The following is a 24422-nucleotide window of genomic DNA, read 5'->3' as shown; positions in this document are numbered from 1 at the left end:
TGGTAACTTACAAAAGAAATATGTATTGACCACATAAAATCCATAATAATACAGTGGATATGGCATAATGCAATGAAAATAAATCATAAACAATATTACAAAAACATTTTATTTTGTCCATTATTACTAAAACTATTAGTAATTACAGAAAGTTTAGATTGTCGGTATTCTAAAATGCAACTGACGATGATGCTGGGAGGAATAGATTTTATGAAGTTAATTTGTTTATTTAGGAAATAATGAGTTTGGTTCTGGACAGCTTTAAGAGGGACGGAAAGTGTAAACAGCTCAGCCCAAAAGGTCTTTGGTCCCTGATGAAACATAATGCATCCCAACATTATTTTTGGCAATGTGTCTTGTTCAGGGAAAATGCAGTAATTGATTCTTCCAGAAAAAGACATTGTAACATTAGACACAAATTGACTGAAAGGCATTACTTAATGCGCTCTAATCTGTCCACGTTTGTATACACACGCTTCCTTATAAACATTGTCAAAATGCTCATCATTCTGTCTTCTCAAACTACATTTTGGGATTTTATCAGGTTTTTAACATTGAAAAATTACACCCCTGTAACCAAAATTCTTGCCAGGCAAAATATTTCCAGCAAATTAGCAGCAAATGAATGAAATCAGACTTGTCATACGTTATTTATCACTTACAATGGACGCGTTTTCGTAACGTTGCTCAGAAAAATTAAAATACGTCCACTGAACATTTTATAGTCAAAGTAATTGTTCAAAGTTGTTTGATTTTCAACACTTGAATCATTTAAGACTGATATGATTGATTTGTTTTAATTCTACCCATGAACTTCTGGTGAATTCTTCAGCATAAGTTATTATTTAAAAATGTTATTGGTGTTTTTACTTGAAATGTGATTTAGCGTAAGGTGTCTCCTTGCCTTTCTGATTACTGATAAATAACCTACAAGAGCAGAGCATTCTGAACAGAAATTCATGAACTATTTGTATGTTCTTTGTTTAGAGATGTTACTTTTGTTTTCCTTACTGCTCTTAAATATGGACAACTTCGTCATCTGCATCTTTTTATTCTCTTGTTTCTGCAAGAACAGCTTAGACTCTGCATTCCAAAGAATGAGGGTGCAGATTTTTTTCATCAAAATTTTAAGTTGATTATATTAAATTTCATGGTTTTTATGACATAATGAATATGCAACTAACAGAAAGACAGTGGTAATTTTTGTGTAAGAAATTTATGGTTTATCCATATTCTGACATGTTGACTTAATTTTGATAAGTTTGAACATACTGAATTTTTTGAAGGAAGAATTAATCTTTTATCCTACTATATTGTTCTTGATGCTGATGAGATTAAAAATGTTTCATCAGTCATAAAACAGTCACACAGTTTGATAACAACAAAGTTATGCCATGTCATTCACATTTAAATGACATTTTGTAGGTACACCACAAATGAGCATAACTTCATTGTTTGGAACATTTTGAATTACATGAAAAAGTTGCTCATTCATGCTCATGGAAAATAATGTATCAGCTTTTGAATATATTTCACTACAACAGCAAAGTTACTGTGTTGAATAATTTTCCTCGTTGGAAACTGAAGCGTCATATAAAGCTTCCTCAACCTTAATCATACCCATATTTTCAAATTTTGCATCTTGACTGTCTTCCAATGAATTCCACACTTTTATTTCAGAAAGATTTGAAATTTCCCCACTGTTATAAACATTTTCCGACAGTCTTGGTGTTGTCGATTCCAACGCACTCTCTGTTTCGTTAGTTGCTGCTGTTATTGATGAATCAGTAGGTGTTACAGTAGTGTCCGTGTCCACATTCACTTGGGAATAACTTTCTTTGTCTTCATTATCACTACTTCTGACCGTAGTTGACTCTGTAAATTGCTCTTGACTACCAGGGATAGTTACAGTTGATGTGGCTTCGCCGCGCTCATCAGTAGTGTTGTACGTAAGATCTGACTCCGACGACGTCACGTAGTAGTCTCCCGGTCCATAAAGATCAAGAAAACTCTGTTCATAACTGTCACCAGAATAGAAAGCTGATTTTACCTCCTTCATCGAAACAGACTCACCAGATCCATGTTGATTGTAATCAGTGGACTTGTCTTCGACATTCAAAGATTCTGGATGAATCTTATCAAATTCATTTGGTTGTTTGGCCCAAGATTTTTTATATGTATTGGAATTCAAACTTTCATCTGACCCACCCTGTTTGCTGTCTTCATTGATGTTAAAATTATTTTCGGATGTAACGTCTGAGCTGGTATCAGTACCTTCCGATCTGTTACTCTCTTCGCTGTGTTCTAAGGAGGGGATATACCAAAATGGTATCTTAGTTTCTTTTAAACTGTAATCAGATATGGTTGAGGTTCCATGTTCTGTAATTGTAACATTTGTCTCCTCTGAGTCAGTGTCAATATTTATAGTAGTTTGGATCTCATTCGAAAGTTCATCTGCCGATGTTTGAGAATCGTCATTGGATGGCCTATTATCTATTTTGCCTGTGGTTTCTGAACTGTCGAAACTTGTCATTATGCTTTCAGTTGTCCATACAGGTTTGGTGGTGTCAATTTCTACAGGCCGATCAGTTTTTTCTACACTTTTAGATTCATAGGAGTTTCTGATTTTGTCATGGCTGTAATTTATGGTCGATGGAAACTCTTCTGCTTTGTCTTCATTGGGAGATGTTTGAGGTACAGCTTCAGTATTTGTTTCAGTTGTGAGCTGATCATATGTAAACCACTCTTTTGGTAATATGTCTTCTACTTTGTTATTTTTGAATGCAACTGCTGCATCTAATATCTTCTTGTTGAGTTGTATAGTATGTGTTGTGGAGTGCATACTATTTTCAGTTTCACTTGAAGAATCTATATTCCCAAAACTGTCTGTGAAACTTTCCCTCGTTGATTCAGTATGGGAAATATCTTTATCGCTGGAGTACATTTCTGCCTTAGTATCCTGTGTACCACTGTCGTCACTTATTGTATTTGCTGTCGTAGCATCCTTCGGCTCATCGGTTGGAGTCGTCTGTGTGTGTTCAGTAGTCTGTTCAAATTCTTTCGTGTTGAGTGGATGTTCTCCTTCTAAGATGTCTGGAGTTGTGGAGCCATCTGTAGGATTCATAGATTCCTCATCCTGTGCTTCTGTTTGACTGTCGTGTGTTAAAAGTGAAGCTGCTGACAAACCAGTTTTACCTTGGCCCATGCTGAATTCATTCATTTCTGTTGTTTCGGTGGATTGAAATTCTGATGTAACCTCACTAGTGGGGGTAGTTGTAAAAGAAGCATCATCAGTAGATTCATCGGTAGTTATGCCTTCACTTTCTTCTTCATTTGAGGTCTGAAAGGTTTTCCCACCTAGTTCACTTTTATCCAGATAATCTGCAGTGATTTTGTTTGTAATGTTGTTGTACTCTAAACTGGTATTAATTTCTGCTTCTGTGCCAACTGTTGGATTTGTCTCTATTTTTTTAATGTCATAGTCTACTTGCATCTTGTTATTATCTAAATCTGGCAGCACAATACCCATATGCGAAGATTCCATGTCGTTCTGTAACGTAATCACAGGAACTGAGTCCCTGGGTTCGTGCTCTGTTGCTTGTGTGTGGTCAGCTGTGGAGTTGGTGTTGCTGTTTTCAAAACTACCAGCTTCTGGATTGTTTTCATCATATTTATTCTGCCCCAGTTCTCCAGAGCTAATGTTGAATTTATTGCCATCATCTCCTGTGGACTCATGTGAAGTTCCTTCATCACTACCTTCTCTGCTGCCCACAAAAGCTTCAAACTGTGTAGATTCAGTTCCACTGCCAACTTCTTTGTCATCTTCAATTGCGATGGTAGTTATTTCATGCTGTACTGTTTCTTGAGATGTTCCGTGTGTTACCGACTCGACAGATGATTTTACCTCTCCGATGAACCACATAGTTCCGCCATCTTTCATCATGCCATTTTCATCAGAAGGATATATCACTGTTGTTGTGACATCAGCTGAATTGTGGGTTGTAGTAGTCTCATCAGACCGAGTCTCGGCAATCTTGTCTTCCATCTGCTCTGAAGACATGTCCATTTCATCTTCTTTATTGCTGATTGTACTTTCAGTATAGACCTCAGTGCTGATTTGTTGCAGTTCCTCTTCGTCATTTCTTTCTTGCTTGCTTGTTTCTCCAGTGCTTGTACTTTCTGTATAAACCTCAGTGCTGTCCTTTTGCGACTCCTCTTCGTCTTTTGCATCCTTCTGTCTCGTGCTTGTTTCTTCAGTGCCTGTATTTTCTGTTTTGACCTCAGTGGTATCTTGTGTTTCCTCTTTGTCATCCTCTTTTCTCTCGGTTGTTTCTCCAGTGTTAGTACTTTCAGTATAGACCTCAGTGTTGTTTTTCGATATTTCTTCCTTATCATTATCTTCTTTACATCTTGTTTCTGCAGAGGATGATGTTAATGAAATATCTTGGCCATAATCTGATGAGTTGGGTTCAGGTATAGGGCTGTCGTTCATACTTTCTCCAGCTAGTTCTATCCTCTTTGCAGAGTCCACAATGTTGTCTTGGATATTCTTCACTGAACTATTTTGTATTTGGTCAGCTGAAGATGACTTGATTAATTCCGACAAAGTTTCTGATGTCGCGTAAAACGTCATTGGTGTAGGGTCTGTAAAGATATGGAAAGAATGGATTAGAAATGTTAAGAAACTCACAGCAGAGGGGGATATCCAGTATCAACATACATCAAGTATAAAAAACAGTTTTAGCAGAGAGTAAAAAGCTGGTCTGCTAGAACGTGGCACTTACCTACAGGTGGACAGTGGTCATACTTGGGACAGCACTTGCCAGTCACATAATGTGGCGTGCAATCTGCACGTGTGTAGCACTTGATTACTGTGCACACGATTTCTCCACTCTGGCAATAGCAAACCCTGCAGGGTGAATCAGGGTCCTCTAGGCGCTCACCATTTTGATAAATTCTGTCATCCGCCTCACAGTCTAAAACCAAAAAATACAGTGGCACTCCATCAAATAGAAAGATAGAAGTAAAACGTGGTCTGTGTGTGCATTTAATTAAAGAAAGGCACCTGAATGCAGCTCTTGACTAAGTCTCACCTGAAACTCATCGACGTAACGCATGCATGCTTCGGAAATCAAGTCGTGGTTTAAAAATGACTCGACACAAATCCATTTCTGCACACACAAGTAAAATTTATGTTTCACGTTAATTTTCTTCGCCTAAATCCGTACAAAATCCTTTAATTAACGTCTCCTCCAGTTTCTGCCTTCTGTTTTTGGTTTGTAATGTGTATCAGTAATTTTTAAGTTTCTTTTCTCTGAGTTTTTACATTCCGATACCTACAATTCCAGAGCCTGGGGCTTAATTTCATGAAACTCGGGCATTTGTTGTCGTACACTCACCACACTTGTACTCCGGGCAGCATTGATTGGAGCGATAGATGGCCCGGCAGCCAGACTTCTTGCATTCTATGGCCTCACAAGTAATGTCAGGTGGACTGCACACGCATCGCTCACACAGGCTGGCAGTTGGGATGGGGTCGCCTTCCTTGTACAGAACGTCGTCAGAAACGCAAACTGCAAATCATAACAAAATGAAGTATTTTGAGATTTCAAACCTGTTTATAGTTTAAATGCGTCATGTTTGTGTTTTAAAATTCAAATATATAATATCTTACTTTTACAAAAATCTATACGACACAATTTCTTACTTTTACAAAAATCTATACGACACAAATCTATACGACAATATCCAAACTCATTTACATATAAATAAATAACTCATATGTTAATTAATTGTTTCACAGAATAATGAAAAACAAAACATAAGATACATAAAAAAAGAAGATCAACAGAACACATACTATAATAATCTACAAAACAAATATAATAAATGAAAAACTTGCATTAAAAATATAGAGTAGTTTTAAAGATAAAAAAACCTGAAGATGATGCTATGCATTGAAACATGTAGTAATATAAAGCGCAATACTGTAACATCGTAATAACGATGAATAGCGCAAAATATCAATATTAATTTTAAATTTTAACATCAACAATTTAAAGTTTGTGTATAGACTTGAATTATATTATATATTTGAATTTCAAACCTGTTATTTATCATGTTGCAACCATGACAGTAGAATCCCTAACCAAGAGTAGTATTTGGACATGAGAAGGAAGGATAATTGGCGGTAGTGACAGATTTTATAGACAGCTGTTCCTCGTGCAGGATTCAAACATGCGATCAACAAGCGGTTGGTAAAACAGAGATTCAACTTACCACTTTCATTTGCGAACTTCTCACTGCTCTTGTCGAAGTATATGCCCCTCTCATGAGAAGAGCTGTCCTTGTTTACGGGAACTGCGAACAAACAGCAGGTGATAAGAAGATCTTAGCAACTCTTTAAGGCTTGATTCACATAAATATACGTGGGATTAGGTAGAATTTTGAGGTCTGACAAGTGATTGTTATTCTACGCGAATCCTTTCCAGAACTGGAGAAGGATGTAACGATTTAAACTTGTTTTGTACGGGTTAAAAAAATATATACTGTCCCTCATAATCCAGGGTGTTCGATGACTATTCCTGACGTAATTTTCAGTCAGGAATGTCATACGAACTGCTTCGATTCTCAGCATGGAAGATAAAAGTGTTGATTACATAAGCACTTCCAGCGAAACGGGGCACCCCCCACATTCTAGTGTACACGTGACGGAGTACCTGAGTGATCTGTTCACTGACCGATGGATTGGTCGTGGTGGTCCAAAGAAATGGCCACCACGGTCATCGGACTTCGCTCCTGAAGATGTTCTTGTATGGGGCTACGTGAAAAAGAAGGCGAATGAATGCAAAGTAAACACAAGATAGGAACTTCTTCACTGAACTTTCGTTACTGGAAGGCCTGATGGTCTACGTAAGGTTCAGACTGTCTTGAATTTAAAATATCCACAGCTCCGTGACCTTTTAAAATCGGAGCCGGATGGCATTTCTGACTGGGAATGATATAAGGCATGGTGTCAAGGTATTCAAGAGATAAATACATGCTTCATGTACATTACATTGTCTGTCGCAGACAGTGAGTAAAAAGCTTGGGACAGTTACGTTCTTCATTTGTTTCTTTTTCGGCGTCTTCGAACAAAGTTGCAAAAATGCGCCAGTTATCTTCGCCAAGTCTGCCTGTTCACATGTAAAAACTTGGGGAACAGCTGAACTGATTTTTATTAATTTTATATTAGAAATTTTCACTATAATTTATCGAAAAACTCTGATTTAGTTTAAAATTGGACAACGGTAGCAGACATCTTAGATGGAGACCTACATTCAAATTAGGGACTTATCATTCGAAAGGAAGAAGCAATGAATTGAACGAAGTGTTTTTTACCGTTGCAAAATTGTATATAAAGATTTCTGAACTTTTTTTTAAAAACAAATTATATTAAGTAAAACCACTGTGTCCTTTGAAGACACTTTCACCCTTTTGAAACATGTTTAATTAGTTTATTCTCTTTATTTTTTATGTTTATTTTATTTTTTTTATTTTATTATTATTATTTATTTATTTTGCTTTGCTTTGCTTTGATTTGAAATTGCGTTGTCTGTTGTATACATTTATTACTGTTTGCCTGTTAAAGATTTCTTGCTCTTGGCAAGTATTCTAATAAAGGGACTGAGATGGACTGAATCAAGTTATCGTTATGTGTTTTACAATACAATAGTGCGGTCAATCAGCCTTCCGATTAAAATTTTTCGTCGTGTTAGGCGGGACAACCAACTGCATATAGCGGACTGGCTGTTGTCTGGGCGACTGGGGTTCGTTACCCCCCCCCCCCCCCCATCACGTCCGGTTCTGGGGCCCACCCGCCCTCCTGTTCAATAGCTACCGGGTGTTCTAAAGCGCAATCAACTTTGAACCTGACCACTCACGTGCATCCGATAGAGAAGTCTAGAACATTTATCTCCTTGCCCATTATACATCTTGATGGTTATAACTGTCATGCTTACCGCTGCTCTAAGGGAAACTAAATCTCTTCTGTCGTCTTATGTTTGGACGCAAAACACGAGAGAAATGCGGCTGATTAAGACGCTCCATTTACTGTATTATTCACTGTCGTCTATGAAGAATTAATTTCTTACGCCTGGCATGCTTGAATAACACAAAGAATAGCTGAGCTACTGACAGCAATCTGTTGTAGGGACCGACCTTTGAACATTGCTCAGGAGTAATTTTATTTTGGTCTAGCTGCAACTGCGATGGCGTGTTAAAATCCCACGCCTGAAATGTCATCCATGGTAAGCCTAATATATGGGTAAAAGATGTGAAATGGGATTACAGTGAATATGTGTGCTTAGCAAAGAGCCCTCTCTTGGGAGTAGACGGAGTCAAGATTAATATTCTTCTCAACCCAAGTTTCCATGCCTGGTGAGTCAACACGTGGATCAGTTCTGGATGTCAGACTGACTTTCTGTTTCACTTTGGAAGCAGGCTGTAATTAATATATAATGCCCTCGGGGAACGGCTACACACGGAGTGGTTATTAATGTACTGTTTCCTATTCCAGCAAGATCATTGCCTCTTTGGTCAGTCAGTGAGTCTTGAGTGTTCATTTACCTGCCCGACAGACGATGAAGGAGAGCAGACACAGTCCACACACGAACCACATTGTGTTCGTCTTCGTTTCCTGTAACAAACAGTCACAAGTCTCATTTACTGTGCATACCAGTGTGCAGCAAGGCATTAGACATAACGTATTGTATAAATTTACTTCAGCCCTGAAAATGTACTCAGCACGTCCCTCCGAGACGTTGGTACACAACAAGGAGACTACAAGGGGCATGAACTCAGAATGTCCTAAGTCTAGAAGCATACGTAATATTAGAATTCTGACACATCTCTGTGGGATCTGAGGTTTTCTCGGCGGTGAGTCTGAAGGACCTCTGAAACGTCGGTAAACTTCTACCAGACTACACGGCGCAACAACCCATAAGAAAGCCATCTTCAGTATATGGGTTATTAACCCGCGGTCCGCATACCGATGTTTTTTTGTGACACGTGTGATAGGGCTCTTCAATCACTCGGTCTGACGAGAAATTCTCGCTTGGTATCAGAAAACACGTGTTGTTAATGTCGTATCGGTCAACAACTGTGATAAACTATTCAGCTTAATGATGAATGTCAAATCAAGAACTAGGAAGCGTCTTAATGATGAACATTTGAAGGTCTGCATGCGAATTTCAGTAACAGAAAATAATGTCATATGTTCCTGCTAACGGCTAGTCTTGATAAAGGAAATTCTTGAGTAATCTGTGAAACTATTTGAAATAGTAGGTCTAATTTAGTAGCATTTATAATAAATTTCCATGACTTTTCAATAAATTCCCCTCGTATATAACCTTATGGCATATGAATCAATAAGAAATGGCTCATGTGGCCTAAGGTCTGCAAAAGGTTGACACCCCTGCAGCCTTCCTCTCCATAATGTTGGCAGGAGAGACAACGTACGAGGCTTTAATCCTTTTAAGCACGAAACTCGTTTAAACAATCTTTAATAATTCTGTTCTTGCAAAGAAAAAAAATAAACACACAACACTTAACCGTTGCATAGACCATTTGGTTAATGCTGTTCGGGTTATTAATCGTCCTTTATTCTGAGAACTACACAAAACACAATTCGTAAAGTGCAGAGTTATGGGATGTTAAAGTTGGTGGTACAAATGGTTATCATCACGCTTTAAATGTAAAATCGAAGGAACAAGCAAACAATGGCGATACGTCAATGGATAATTATAGTTCTTAACCAATATAACTGCTGTATTGTGTCGTTTGGATCACTTGAAAATTTTAAAGAAACATGCCCAGCCAAGACCGCGTTAACAACCCAATGTAATGGGACGGAACATCAAGAAATGGATGTTTCTGTTTGTACTGAAGACCCCTACCAAAATTCAGTGAAAGTTCCTGAGAGCGGGGGGGGGGGGGGGGGGGGGGGGTCACCCAGTGGCGCCAGCGACAGTGATTACTTGAACGCGTCTGTGTCTCGTGGGGCCTCCACAGATTCTACTATTTCCAAGCTCATGTCTTCACGCAATTTGTTCGGAACGAAGTTTCAGTTTTTCCCTTTTCAGGAAAAATTACTCTTTGTCAGTAAAAATCCATCTGTTCATTCCCTTGACGTTTTACCGTTTAACGTCCACAGCGGAACAAGTTCTTACGGCCTAAACTCCGATTCCTTGTGGTTTTTAATAATGTCCGTATATTTTAAAGCTCGTTCCTAAACAAAATTAAGAACATCGTACGCTGGTTTCGAAACGTCCATCCGTCGACGAGTAACAGCGGAGGTCCGGGTTTACTCCCTTGTGGGATCTAGTGGCACTGGGATAGGCTCTTCTCCGAGTCCTTCGCCCTTCCCCTGTCATTATCATTCATCGTCCTGATGACGGAGGCAGTATGACCTCTGAAACGTTGGTTAACATCGACCAGACTACACAGCGCAACAACCCAGAAGACAGAAATCTTCATACTCTGATGACGGAGGCAGTATGACCTCTGAAATGTTGGTTAACATCGACCAGTCTACACAGCGCAACAACCCAGAAGACAGAAATCTTCATACTCTGATGACGGAGGCAGTATGACCTCTGAAATGTTGGTTAACATCGACCAGTCTACACAGCGGAACAACCCAGAAGACAGAAATCTTCATCGCCCTGATGATGGAAGCAGTAGACCTCTGAAACGTTGGTAAACATCGACCAGACTACACGGCGCAACAACCCAGAAGACAGAAATCTTCATACTCTGATGACGAAGGCAGTATGACCTCTGAAACGTTGGTTAACATCGACCAGACTACACAGCGCAACAACCCAGAAGACAGAAATCTTCATACTCTGATGACGGAGGCAGTATGACCTCTGAAACGTTGGTAAACATCGACCAGACTACACAGCGCAAAAACCCAGAAGACAGAAATCTTCATACTCTGATGACGGAGGCAGTATGACCTCCGAAACGTTGGTAAACATCTACCAGACTACACAGCGCAACAACCCAGAAGACAGAAATCTTCATACTCTGATGACGGAGGCAGTATGACCTCTGAAACGTTGGTTAACATCTACCAGACTACACAGCGCAACAACCCAGAAGACAGAAATCTTCATACTCTGATGACGGAGGCAGTATGACCTCTGAAACATTGGTTAACATCGACCAGACTACACAGCGCAACAACCCAGAAGACAGAAATCTTCATACTCTGATGACGAAGGCAGTATGACCTCTGAAACGTTGGTAAACATCGACCAGACTACACAGCGCAACAACCCAGAAGACAGAAATCTTCATACTCTGATGACGGAGGCAGTATGACCTCCGAAACGTTGGTAAACATCTACCAGACTACACAGCGCAACAACCGAGAAGACAGAAATCTTCGTACTCACCGCTGTCAAAACCTCAAATCTTACAATTATAAACAGCATCCAAACGGCACTAGTGATTTCAAATCAGTATAGCAGAGTTACATGAGATTTTGACCAACTATTCTCATTTTTGTTCCGAAAACACTAAATTTTAGGTAATCTTTCGATGTCCTTCCATGGAAATTTGTAACTGAACTTCTTTCCTTGTCTGGGAGTGGTAATGAACGTTTGAGTTCCATTTGCTTGTTATAGACAGACAACTAATATTTGTCTGAACGTGTGTACGAAGTACACAGTTGTAATGGCATCTCCCTCTCTCTCTCTCTCTCTCTCTCTCTCTCTCTCTCTCTCTCTCTCTCTGTGATGATCATTCTCCGGAAGTCTGGCTTCATGTTACCGCTACACAAAGCCACGCTATTGTCTCTTGCGAACTTAATGGAGATTCCATTATTTCATCCACCATTTCACTCTAAGCAGCTTCTTGTTCCAAAGATTCGTCATATTGTTCATAAGGAGTCAAGGACTTACAGAATCTTACTAATGGCAATATGCTGTTGTAGCAGTTTTGCGTCTTGTAAGGACCGTGGTAAGGATGTTGGTCTACGCAGACCAACCTGCAGTCCAAAGTCGTTATATTAAAGTAGCTAATAACGGTAACAAAAATTGTATTAAGATTTCTGTCTTCTGGGTTGTTGCGCCGTGTAGACTGGTCGATGTTAACCAACGTTTCAGAGGTCATACTGCCTCCGTCATCAGAGTATGAAGATTTCTGTCTTCTGGGTTGTTGCGCTGTGTAGTCTGGTCGATGTTAACCAACGTTTCAGAGGTCATACTGCCTCAATCATCAGGGCGATGAAGATTTCTGTCTTCAGGGTTGTTGCGCTGTGTAGACTGGTCGATGTTAACCAGCGTTTCAGAGGTCATACTGCCTCCGTCATCAGAGTATGAAGATTTCTGTCTTCTGGGTTGTTGCGCCGTGTAGTATGGTAGATCTCCCTGATGATGGAGGCAGCAAAAACCTCTGAAACGCAGATAAACTCCTACCAGACGGTGCAACAACCCAGAAGACAGCCATCTTTTGTATAAACAAATTGTCCTAGGCTGTTTTAGACAATGAACCGTGTTAGTTTAGTCTGCAGAGTTGTCGTCAACTGCTGATTGGAAGGTCTGAGTTGGATGACCGGTTAAGACAGGAAAGTTTAGTTAGATTTTTTTAATATGAAATATTACAAAATAAAATAAAACAGTGGCCAGTGATGACAAAACTAATAAGGTTTTTGCATACTATCGCTTCATTCTCAGGATGATGCCTCGTTTAACTAGCTGCTAGGAATGTGCTGAGTCGTAGCATGGAAATTGAACAGCGTGGTTACAGACAAAAACATTTGCTTTACATGGCGTTCTCGTATTCAGGTTCAACCCGTCGTCTTTCAGGGAAATCTAAGATTTTATAAAAGTGTTTAACTAACTACACGAAGCGAATAGTATGGGACCTGAAGATTCATTGTCGTGTTCATAGGAGCCAGCCATCGGCCCGTGCCCTGAGCCAGAGGAATCCAATCCACCCCCCCCCCAAAATCTTATTTCCCTAAGACTTATTTTAATATTATCCTCATATTTACGCTTAGGTCTTTTATTATCCTCATGCGTGCTACATACCCCGCCAATCTCATCCTCCGTGTTCTGATCGCATTAATGATATCTGGTGAAGAATACGAACTATGGAGCTCCTTTTTTACGATTTTTCTCCAGCGTCCCGCCATTTTAAATCTTTTGGATGTTTAAAATACTTGACACAGTTGAACTTTTATCCTCATTCATATATAAAATGAGAAAATGACACAAAATGAAAACAGCTTTGTTCTCTGGAATGGGGAACATTTTGTACCGGAGTTTCTGTTTGGCCCGATAATATATAATGTAATAATAACAGACGCGTTAATAGGTGATGTGTTGGATTCTCGTTTTTACAAATCAAATAAAACTTAGATTAAGCGAAAACATTCATCACGTCAAGGCCTTGGCTTGTTCTAATGTTATTTATCTAGTTCCTTTTGTGCTAGTTTTTTTTTTTAAATATTCTAGAATTAATCCCGAGTTTGCTTGTTAAACGAAGTGAAAAAGGCTTGCTGTCAGTTTGCCAAAAACTGTCGTAGCTGCTTTGCCTGTTGTTTTGTATGGGTGCGAAACATGGTCTCTCACTCAGAGGGAGGAACACAGATTTCAGGTGTTTGAGAATCGGGTGTTGAGGAGGATATTTGGGCCTAAGAGGGAAGACGATGGGGCGTGGAGAAAACTGCACAATGACGAGCTTAAAAATCTGTACTCCTCCCCCAGTATTGTGAGGGTGATTAAGTCGAGAAGAGTGAGATGGGCGGGACATGTAGCGCGCATGGATGGGACAAGAGGTGTGCACCGGGTACTGGTTGGGAAACCTGAAGGGAAGAGACCGCTGGGGAGACCTAGACGTAGATGGGAGGATAATCTCAGGCGGGATCTATGGGAGATAGGAGTTGAAGGAGACTGGATTTTGTTGGCCCAGGACAGAGTCCGGTGGAGGGCTTTGGTTAATTCGGTGATGAACCTTCGGGTTCGGTAAGCCATCTAGTTAGTTAGTTAGTTAACTGCTTTGCATATGTCTTTAACTTATACTGCGAATGAAAGATTTAAATCACACCTCCGTCGAAGATGCTGCAAATTAAAATTGTTGATCTCATTAACATAGGCCTAAAAAACATTTGTCATGTCCCGTTAATTTTTAATACAACGATGCTTTGAAGAGAGTTCAGTTTTTTTAGTATTTTACAGAGGAATGGGACATGATGAAATTAACACCGACTGTGTCTAAGCTGTTTGTCATTGTAGTGAATTTTGTTGTGTCTTTTTTTTTTTGAATCCAAACAAGGTATCTTTTAATTTTACGCCAATTTCTTACGTTTGTCCTCACTATTTGAAAAAAAAAAAAAAAAAAAAAAAAAGAATCAGAGAACCGTGCATGTAGTGAAGCTGTAGTGAAATTTGACCACAGTGGACAAACAAAATCACCAGGAAGGTTTAAAAGCAATCCAACGTACGGAAACGAAGACGAGATGAGTGAAGACTAACCTAACCTGTTGCTTGTGGCTAGTTCATTGGCATCACTTCGTATTGTCTCCAGCTGGCGGGCGCCAGGACCGCCGCTGTGTGGGAAAAATAGAAAAAGAATAAGAAGAGGGCTGTACTATGTCGCTGCGATGATAACACGGCATTCCTGAAGTAGCTTAATAACAGGTTCTGCATTGCCAGGGGGTTGGTGATTCAGCAAACAAAGCAACACGCAAACAGCTCTTCATTCTTTTCCTCATTCTAACGTCTTTTACTGTTTCATTACCATTGTCCTCCTGCGGGAGGTCCTCGTCTCCTTCAGTTACGGTTGGCCAGACTAAGTCTCCAATAGATAGATTAGCTTACATGCACCACAAATTTGGTTTACGGTGCATTGCTCTAGCGATATTCCAATTTATTATTATTATTACCATCGTCAGTTCAGAGATATTAGGTGACGTTGCATAAAAATTACTGCACAGAGCGCATCCTGTCTTAAAAAGCTGATAGTTCCGCGACTTCTCAAGAAATTCGTAGCTTTTTATAGTGTCCGAAAGTTCATTAACGTGTTTAAAAGGCCCCCGACACTGCGTCCTGTCTTGAGAAAGATCATGTCAGTTAACGCGTTTACACTCAATTTTAACGTTATTACGTAATTAGAAAGAAATTTACCAGTTCTCTAATCATACGACTATTTCGTAACATAGTTAAGCTACCCTTTGTATCTGGAGGTCGTCTTCCCCATCCGAAATCTGAAGCCGCGTCATGAAATCTTGTGTGACAAATTAACTACTGGTGCTGTTTGTCTGCGAAGGTGATAGTTAATGGATAAAGATGATAATGTGTGTGTGTGTGTGATATAAAAGTGGGAAAATCGCCGAGGGAACTTTCTCGAAGATGATTCGATACCAGTGACCTTGAATTTCCTCAGGGTTAGAACATTCAGCATTCGACTCGACATAATCTGATCTACTGGGAGCGTTGGTAAATAAATCAAGGAAATTTAAATAAATAACGACACAGCAACACTGACTCATGAGGTGACATATAACAAAGCTGAATCCTCACTGTCATTATCACAGTCTGTGAATTATTGTTAAATGTGTAGGACCTCAGTGAGGTTTTGATGTTTTCACGGCGGTGAGTACGAAGATGGCTGTAGTCTGGTTGTAGCACTCATTGCCCTGATGATGGAGGCAACTAGTATCTCTGAAACGTTGGTAAATTTCTGCCAAACAACGCGGAGCTACAACCCAGAAGACAGACATCATCTGTGTAGCAATTTGTTCAAGTGCACAGTATTTCGGGACATCTGGCGAGAGCCACTGTACTAAGAAAAATCTCTTTCAAAACCTGAGCTTTGATTCTGTGTTGACGATGTTCTGGGTTTAGACGCCGTGCAGATTGGCAGACATAAACCAACGGCCCTTAAGATGGAGACAGTATGATTCTCCGAAACGTCGTCTTCACCGCCATGAGAATATTTATTCTGTAATATATTCGTGCCAGGTCAAATTCTTGTTTGTTTGCTCCCGTGTTTGTTCCAGTTGCGTACATTCTAAGCTTTTGCTTCCTGTGAGATTGTACAAAATGCAGAAGTGCAAATTAGTGTTTTAGTTTGAAGTTTCCAGCACACTTGAGCGTTTCCTGCGGCAATCGCATGATTTCCTGTCTGCGTCTTATTTCGCTGTGTGTGTCTCAGGTTTGCTGATGTTCGCTTTGTGCAGGTCAAACTCTCGTCACCAGAGTCAGTTTCCTATTTCACACAGAAAACCGAAATTTGATAAGGTCATGTCTCATACACATCACGAACTTCGAATTCCTTCTATTAAAAGCGTAAATATTTAAATATACAGAAATATAATTTTACCCTTTGTTTTGTATGGGTGTGTAACGCGGTCTCTGATAGACTGAGGGTGAAGGTGATTGTCTTTTCGGTTCATGCGCCGTGTAATTTGGCAGACGTTTGCTTACGTTTCGGTTATTCTTCCTGCCTCCATCACCAGGGCGATATCTCTATGATCGCTCTGACGATGGAGGCAGCAAGAACTTCTAAAACGTCGGCAGACAGGGAGTTTTACGTCATTCGAATGATGCACATAATCCGGGTGACAGTTGTTATTCCTTTGTGTAATAAGAACAAGGCTGAATTCGACCCTGACCTTAATTTACGGCGTGACGTGTTAAAGCGAAAGTGGGCGACATCTTGGTTAGGAAGCAGTCTATTTATTACATCCGTTTTCTTTTGTGTGTGGAAACACGGCTGAAGATTACGCACGTCGGACACAAGTATCGTTTAATTTTTGACACAAGGTTACAGACAACGGCGCAAATTGACAGTCGGTACGAAAGAATCCTTACGTGGCGAGATTTCAGGTTCTCACGGCTGTGAGTACGAAGATGGCTGTCTTCTGGGTTGTTAGCGCCGTGTAGTCTGGTAGGCTCAATATCCGAGAAGACAGTCTTAAAAAACTTTCAAGTACACACAATGTGTGTAACCATGTATGTATAGAACCTCCGGTTTTGGGCTGGCTGGGACAATAGACAAAGAAAAACAACTTAACAGGTTTTGGGCGTGTAACTCTCGTTTTCAGTATAGCCTGGTCTGGTCTGGTCTTTGTGACATTCGTCCCGAAGAACGAATATAATACAACGCTCAGAAAGAGAGGACAGTGAGCCCAAACCAAGGCAAGCAAGACAGATTTGTTGCTACTTGGAACATATATGGAATGGTAATGAAATTTTGAGGATGCAATTTTAGAAGGCGGTCTTTATCTTGTAAAAATATTAGCTTTGCTCTATTCTTTTTCAGATTATCTATTATACAACCGCAAAAGACCATAATAAAGTGAGAAAATGAACATAATAATAATAATAACACAACAATAAATGCCTGAATTATATATTTTTTTCTTAATGACGACAGTGTAGAAGGCTGCTACACCTTTTTATGTTGTTAAATTAGCCTTTTGAAGCAGGTAGATCGTCTGAATAATATAAAAAAAATAGCCCGTACCTCAAAGAAAACACAACGCGTCCCCATCACAAAAATTAGTTCGTCAATGCTGTTTGATGAAATAATCGCTGTTTGTTCTGAAACTCATAAATACATTCCGTAGCCAAATTCATATTTACTGATTGTCAAAGAAGATGGTACATATAGTTACCAGTAGATTTTAAAGGACATACTGCTATAGGAGTACTGGCAGAGTCGTATGTACGTCTGGTAATCGAATTCTGTTCAGCTCATATAAGGCCTGCAGTTTGGGTTCACTGACTCGCATTTCAGTCGCGTAAAAGCTCCCTGCTCCGAGCGACTATATATCGAAACACGGCGCCCGCGTATTGATTTGCAGATTCAAATATGATTTGTGTAGTTTACATTACAGCCATCATTCTGAGTGCTTCCAGCGGGATCAGTAATATTCATGAAATCGTCCGACGTGGCTCATATTTTAATTAACCAATCAAGTTGTGTTTTTGTTAGAACTCCACTGACTATTAGAGAAAGTTATAATTGGAAATAGCACTCTCCATTATCTATATTGTTGAACTGAAGTACCGTGTAACATACATACTCCATGCCAGTAATTGCAATGTTGGAACGTGTAACTGAATCAGCAATTTGTGTGAATGGATAAAGTGTCCATCATTTGCATATATATATACGTGATTATCGTATGGTAGGACAAAGTGATGGTACATTGATTGCTATTCCACCAAGTAATTTTATGATATAGGACAGGGGTGGAGAACCTGCGACCTTAAGGCCACATGTGGCCTTCTAGGTCCTTAAGTGCGGCCTTTTGACTGAATCAAAATTTTGGAGAATAAATCCTTTTATTTTTATTAATACATGCTGCAACCAAATATTCAAATGCTTTCCAACAAAAATCAAACACAACAAAGTCATTAAAAGATTAATTAACTTTAAAATTAACAAATAGTTTTCATTTTTTGAAATTATTCAGTACATAGTATTTAGATTTTTACAAAATAATGTACATTTTTAAATATATCTAATTGAAGTTTCTTGAATTCGGGCCTTATTTGATTACAGCTAAATTAATGCGGACTTCCAACATGAAAAGGTTCCCTGCCCCTGATATAGGGCACAAATCCCAACATAAGTGAAACAGAGCAAAAGTGATACACGACAGATCTAGTGTAACGTGAACAAGACACACTGCCTTCATCAACAGGGTGATAATTTATCGCTCTGATGATAGAAGCAGTAAGCTCCTGCGAAACTTCGTCAATATTCACCGGACAACACGGCATAACATGACTAAAAACAGTCACCTTCAACTTTTCGCCTACACCGATGTTTATACAAGTTATTTAAAGGTGCTGTATCAATATGAGAGGTTATGTAGTGAGGAATGTAAGTTTACCATTCAGCATGTATTTGTGAGGATTAAGAACAGTAGCGATGTGGTTTTTGAGAGCACAGCCAGTATTCTGCCCGAGATTCGAAGCAGATATCTCCGGAGTACGACTCCGTAGTCTCTGCACTGGGGCACAGGGTGACAATCTGGGCATCTCCGGCGAGAATAAAACGCATTAAGGCCGGTTAGCGACGTTTCGGAGCCACCTACGGAATGGCAGAACGCACTTTGACGAAAACACGATCTAATATGATACGTAGTTTACACGTGTGACGCTCCTATATTTGTCGCTTCGTACGATATTTGTTGTGTCAGCACGTGCCTTTGTGTCGGGTCGAAGGGACACATGAATTGGGACTCGTGTGAACTTTGGAGGTAAACGATCATTTGCCTTTAACCTTCCGAAGCTGAAACTCAAATAACACTTAAAAATTCAGTCCGTACCGCAAAGAAAACACAACTCTTCGCTATTACAAAGATCAACTGGTTGACGCAGTTTAAGGAAATAAACTTAAAACCTACGAAATAATTTGTTTATTTTGAGAATCGTACGAAACCCATACATACACAATGTGGTAAAATGCTGAGTTAATTCTATGTTCAAGTAGGTGGCACGTATACTTACCACTGTGATTTAAATGTATTTCCACGAAGGTGGTAAATACGACTGATCTGAAGCTTTCATCTTATGAATACAAATCAGACACAAGTTCACAAAAATATGCCGAACGAAAAGGAGAATGCAGAAAATTACTCCGCCCACTTTGGGGGACAGGGGCACTAAATTATGGTGGCTGAGATGAGCGGACAATGTAACAGCGATGGGAGAAACAAAAATGCTTGTAAAATATTTTGTTGGAAAACCTCATGGTAAGAGACTGGCATAAGTGTGGGATGATAGGAATATTAAAATACGTCTTCCGAAAATATATTTTTTGATTGAAAATGGGGCCCAGTGGCCTGCTATCGTGGTGTCGGTTAAGTTCCCATAACGACATGTAATTTGTTTCTGATTGGTGAGGGTTTGTCCATTATTCAGTGATTATACTCGTACCTGTGTCTGAACTAAAACATTCGTGCACACTCAGATGGTAGAACAAGGAATTTCTTTTCCTAAGCCATGTCTTAAGGAATCTCCTGATTGCTCAGAGCTTTCGTTCCGTTGTTACGTGACTGTTAGTTGCAGTGCATGTACTAATTAATTACTACATGGAACACGCTTCATTAATATAGGAAAGTAATTTCTGTTGAATTCTTTTCATAATTAAGACAAGGTAAATTTTGCTATCGGGGAAATTAGATTTCAAAGTACAGTATGTTTGTATACAGGTGACTGTCTTCTGGAATTTTGCACCGTGTATTCGGGTAGAAGTTTACTGACGTTTCAGAAGTACTTGCTTCCTCCATCATCAGGGCCGATTCTTTTGAGTTGGAGGTACTAGACTAATAGAATCTCAAAATGTTGGGTTATGTAACGACTCTTTGTCAACTAAACAGGTTCAAAGTGCAGAATGGCAATATTCTTAGTTATAAATGACACAGAAGGAAAGGGTCTTGTGCGTGGTGTCTCCCCATCACAAATTATTGAAATATTAGAGAGATCTCATTAGCAGTGGTTCTTGAGACACGAATACTGGGGGTCAGGATTTCGATCCCAGTTGGGGGCTTGTTAGCCACTTAGTTTTGTGTTAGTATGCCTTCAGATGGGCCGACACCTCGTCCAAGGAGATTAAAATATCAAAAGAACTGTTTTAAAAATTAATTCTGAATTACACCTGGAAACGGAGACCAGGGAAGGTCTTCTGTGTTGTTGCACCGTGTAATCTGGTAGTTTGCTGACGATGGAGGCAGCATATACCCTTGAAACGTCGATAAACTACGAGATTACACTGCTCAATAACCCAGTAATTTTCATCTCACATGCCAGTGTCCTTACTTTGCCAGGCCCCCGTTGGTTGGTTTGTTTGCCAGTTGGTTTCACGTGAGTCACACACGACCAGCCTCGCTACGGTTCACCACGTTTCACCCCTTATTATGAATTTCCGGTAGCCTGTCCCTTCTTATCAAGCAGTGCCACCCTGTAATGGCGCTAGTCAGTTTCTGCGGGTATGATTGATTGATTGACTCACTCGCAGGTACCAGTTCCTCAGATCGCTCACTGCTGGTGGTCGGTTTACGTAGATGATAGACGGTGAGTCATTCTTATGCTCTTTGGTTCCTAAAAACCTTACCGAGTACCAAGACGCAACGTCGAAATAAATACTAGGATTGCTTAATGTTCGGCGTCCCCCTAACACCCCCTCACCCCGAACATGGTGTCTGGGCGCGGGATATTGCGTTTTAAGCCCGGGTGTTGGAACAGAAGTCATTTGAAAGTGAAGGCGATTCTTAAAAAATAGAGTTACATTTTTTTTTTATTTTGGGACTGACACGTTGCGCCTTGTAGTCTGGTACATATTTCCCGACGTTTCAGAGGTGCTTGTTGCCTTGATGATGGAGGCAGAAGGCACATCTGAAAAGTCGATCATTCTTTACCAGGTTAACAACCCAGAAAACAACCTTATTTATACTTATCGCCTTGAGAACCTTATGTTTCATACTTTCAATCGTCGCTGGATGATGGGAGGTGCTGGCAGCGTCGTTAAATAAACAACAAATAAATAGAATCGGTATGTGGGTGGAAGTGGTAGTGGATTATTTAAAATACTTTTGTTCTGTCGGTACAGAATTTAGGAACAGGACAAAATGATCCTTGGATAAGAATAGTTGCGTCCGGTCTGGATTGAAACCTAAAACGTGCCGCACGATTATTATGGTTATTTAACGGCACCGTCTCGACTGCAGAGGTTATATAGCGTCGTATCAGATGGGGACACTGTCATGGAAGGTGTGCAGCCAAGAATTTTTGGTAAATATCTCAGCAATCGCCTGGAAAAACTGAGGAAAGTCGCTAAGAATCTTAGCGGAGCCTGGCCCAGACATCTAACAAACACAAGGCTGGAACATTTCCGCTAAGAACTGCTTCGCTGAGCTAATCTGTTCCTCAAATAGCACGTGAATAATCGAATATCAAACGTAATGCACTGCATCCCACTCGGTGTGCGATTTCCTCTACTGTAATCCCGCATTTCTGGTCCAGCAGACCAGTGGAATCGACTGCATTCACATCACGGCGTCGCGTTGACTCTATCAGTGGTCACCGGATTGACTGCACGCACTGAGTCATCTGACCGCAAGATGTGAGGAGACGAACTTGTTCTATCTGACAGCTGAGGTCGCGGATTTTAACAGGAACCGAAGACAATTAACTACCGTCTTTAAATTTCTGTTGCCAGTTTGGTTGTAATTCACGTAAAAAAAAGCTGTAATTGTAATGGAGGTTGTTTTGCAACCGGACTCACGATTTTGAAAAGATTCTTCGAAAAACAAAGGAACTATAAAATGTGGATGTTCTCGTTTGTTCCAGAGATCTTAAGACAGATTAGCCACCATCCCGTAGCAAATGAGAACTGGTACATCGTCATCAGGTTGGGGTGAAGTAGATACTAAGTTACTAGGTATGTGGCTAAAATAATCGGCGAATATGATAATTTAATTATATATTATATGTTTTATTCCCTGTTCATTTTTTTTTTTATAATTTCCATTTTAACTTCTGCAACATTCGCCCGCAACGCTGCCGTTTAAACTTCATCTTAATTTTTCCAGTAGCTAATCGAAAAAAATGTGCGTCAGGTTAATGAATTAACGAAGTCGACAGTGAACACAGACCTTGAGAAATAACCCAAAAAGAAATTTCCCTTATTCTACGAACGCGAAGGCTTTACTGCCGTGTAGTCTGGCAGAAGTTTACCGACGTTTCAGAGGTGCTTACTGCCTCCATGGCGCAACAACCCAGATTCACCGCCGTGCAAACCTCAAATCCTACTTGTTTTTCCACCGTGTTCAGAAGAACTCGCCATTGGTCCATATCATAAGCCAGATAAAACCAGTCGACACCCTCACATTCCTTTTAAGTACATTTTAATATTATCATCCTGTCTACACCTAGGATTTCTAGGGGATCTGTTGCCTTCAGAATTAATGAAAAAATTATATTTGCATCTCTCTCCTGTGCGTGCTACATTAACCGTACATCTCACCCATAAAATTACGCTAATAATGTTTGACAAAGAATACAAATTATCATTATGCGTTTTTCTCCAGCCTTTTGTCATTTCCTTCCTTTTGAATCCAAATTTTCTTCTCAGCACCCTGTTCTTAAAGACCTTCATTCTACATACCCTTCCGTTCACAGACCAAGTTTCACACTCACACAAAACATGTAAAATTATTGTATATTTTTACGCAGATTCTGAGTTTAATAGTATGAAACATTGCCCGAATCTATTCTGAGCTTAATTTATTAATCAACGTAATGTTTAATATTTCAGTTAATAAAGCAGTTCATTTAAATTACGCTTTCAAGTTGGGGGGGACAACCCTATTGTCAAAATTTAAACAGCAAATTATAAATAAACTGTGTTCCTGTCTTCATGTGGCGTGAGGCTAAATTGTGAGAAGGTTTACAGGGAAATGTTAATTAATCATAAATATCGTCAATTATAATTGATTTCAATGTGCCAAATTATAAAGCTTTTGTAAGTAAACTAAAATTATGGACAGGACAAGGGGTTTATTTCAGAACAACTCTTCTCCTCTGAGACAGTGAGAAGTGCTGGGTTCTACTCACCAAGTTGGTCTGAACTTCGCGGAGTGCGACCCACGTGCCTGGGTGTGTATGTGTGGCGATCGGCAGATCAGATCCTCGGTCCTGACACACCTGCACTACGAAAGCACACTGCTTCAAGCTCCACTCTTGTACGGCCGTACACAACCTCCACCTTCCGCTCTGCGCATGCGTGAAAGATGGACTCTGCTTCGGTTCAGCGAACTAAGGTATTGTTGCACCCACGGATTATACCAACCTGTGGATCATTGACAAGCTGATAGTTACTCATCTAGTCTTATTTCCTTCCGGGACCCGAAGGTGTTTTTCTGAGCTAACACACTTTCACATCTTGTTGTTAATGTCTTCATATCTGTGTTTAGGTCTTCCATGTGGTTTGATCCTTTAGAGGTTCGCGTTATGCAACCATTTCTGACGTTCTCAATGTGTGCTACATGCACCTCCCAACTATTCCTATTTGATTTGATTGCCTTTATAATTTTTGCTGAAGGATTCTTTTTGAAGCCTGTATAAAATACGAAGAGATTGATCGAAAAATTGTGGTAATTAATAGAAAAGGAATGAGGTAATATCGTTAAATATTTATTTTATATTTCTCCGAGTTCCTGCAAATCCATTTCTTGTAGGATTTGAGATTCTGATGATTGTCTTTTGGGGTTCTAGTGCCATGTACTCTGGTACACGTTTACCAACGTTTCAACGAACCAATTTCTTGCAGGTAGACATTAAATTTCCCGAAGAACATACTTCCTCTGTCTTCAGGACCTGTCTTTAAACCTGAAGATGCAGGCGGTATGTCCA

At 39.8% G+C, this 24422-nt stretch overlaps 2 protein-coding genes across 4 annotated transcripts in view; one reads left to right on the top strand and one right to left on the bottom strand.

The window, feature by feature from the left end:
* The window catches only part of LOC110828051 (DNA oxidative demethylase ALKBH2), a 41534-nt gene that overhangs the window by 4653 nt on the left and 12459 nt on the right, over positions 1–24422 (top strand). For 2 of the 3 annotated variants that reach the window (XM_022060356.2, XM_022060355.2), the window contains exon 1: positions 23691–23830. The exons of the other annotated variant lie outside the window; for it this stretch is intronic. The gene's annotated coding sequence lies outside the window, so the exon portion shown is untranslated. Of the gene's footprint in view, positions 1–23690; positions 23831–24422 lie in introns of those variants that run through there. 3 annotated transcript variants of the gene reach the window in all.
* On the bottom strand, positions 89–23721 carry LOC110828041 (uncharacterized). The gene is made up of 6 exons (XM_022060331.2): positions 23625–23721; positions 8608–8677; positions 6280–6360; positions 5400–5573; positions 4785–4976; positions 89–4644 (listed from the first exon to the last, which is right to left on the bottom strand). The coding sequence occupies exons 2-6, from the start codon at positions 8657–8659 to the stop codon at positions 1550–1552; spliced, it is 3594 nt and encodes a 1197-aa protein (XP_021916023.2). The 5' UTR covers positions 8660–8677; positions 23625–23721; the 3' UTR covers positions 89–1549.

Source organism: Zootermopsis nevadensis, unplaced genomic scaffold (genome assembly GCF_977971745.1).
Source record: "Zootermopsis nevadensis isolate Lab colony 2312 unplaced genomic scaffold, Znev_1.0 Znev_ptg000015l, whole genome shotgun sequence".
Lineage (NCBI taxonomy): Eukaryota > Metazoa > Arthropoda > Insecta > Blattodea > Termopsidae > Zootermopsis > Zootermopsis nevadensis.
Note: the sequence above shows the minus strand (reverse complement) of the source record. Positions and strands in the feature narration are given on the sequence as shown.

What these genes read in the sequence shown, in the direction of transcription:
- LOC110828041 (XM_022060331.2), bottom strand. Translation starts at nt 8,659, where the DNA reads ATGTGGTTCGTGTGTGGACTGTGTCTGCTCTCCTTCATCGTCTGTCGG. An exon ending in GAAGTTCGCAAATGAAAGTG is followed by an intron (nt 5,574 to 6,279) that starts GTAAGTTGAATC and finishes TATGATTTGCAG; the next exon opens with TTTGCGTTTCTGACGACGTT. An exon ending in CTGCCCGGAGTACAAGTGTG is followed by an intron (nt 4,977 to 5,399) that starts GTGAGTGTACGA and finishes TTTTGGTTTTAG; the next exon opens with ACTGTGAGGCGGATGACAGA.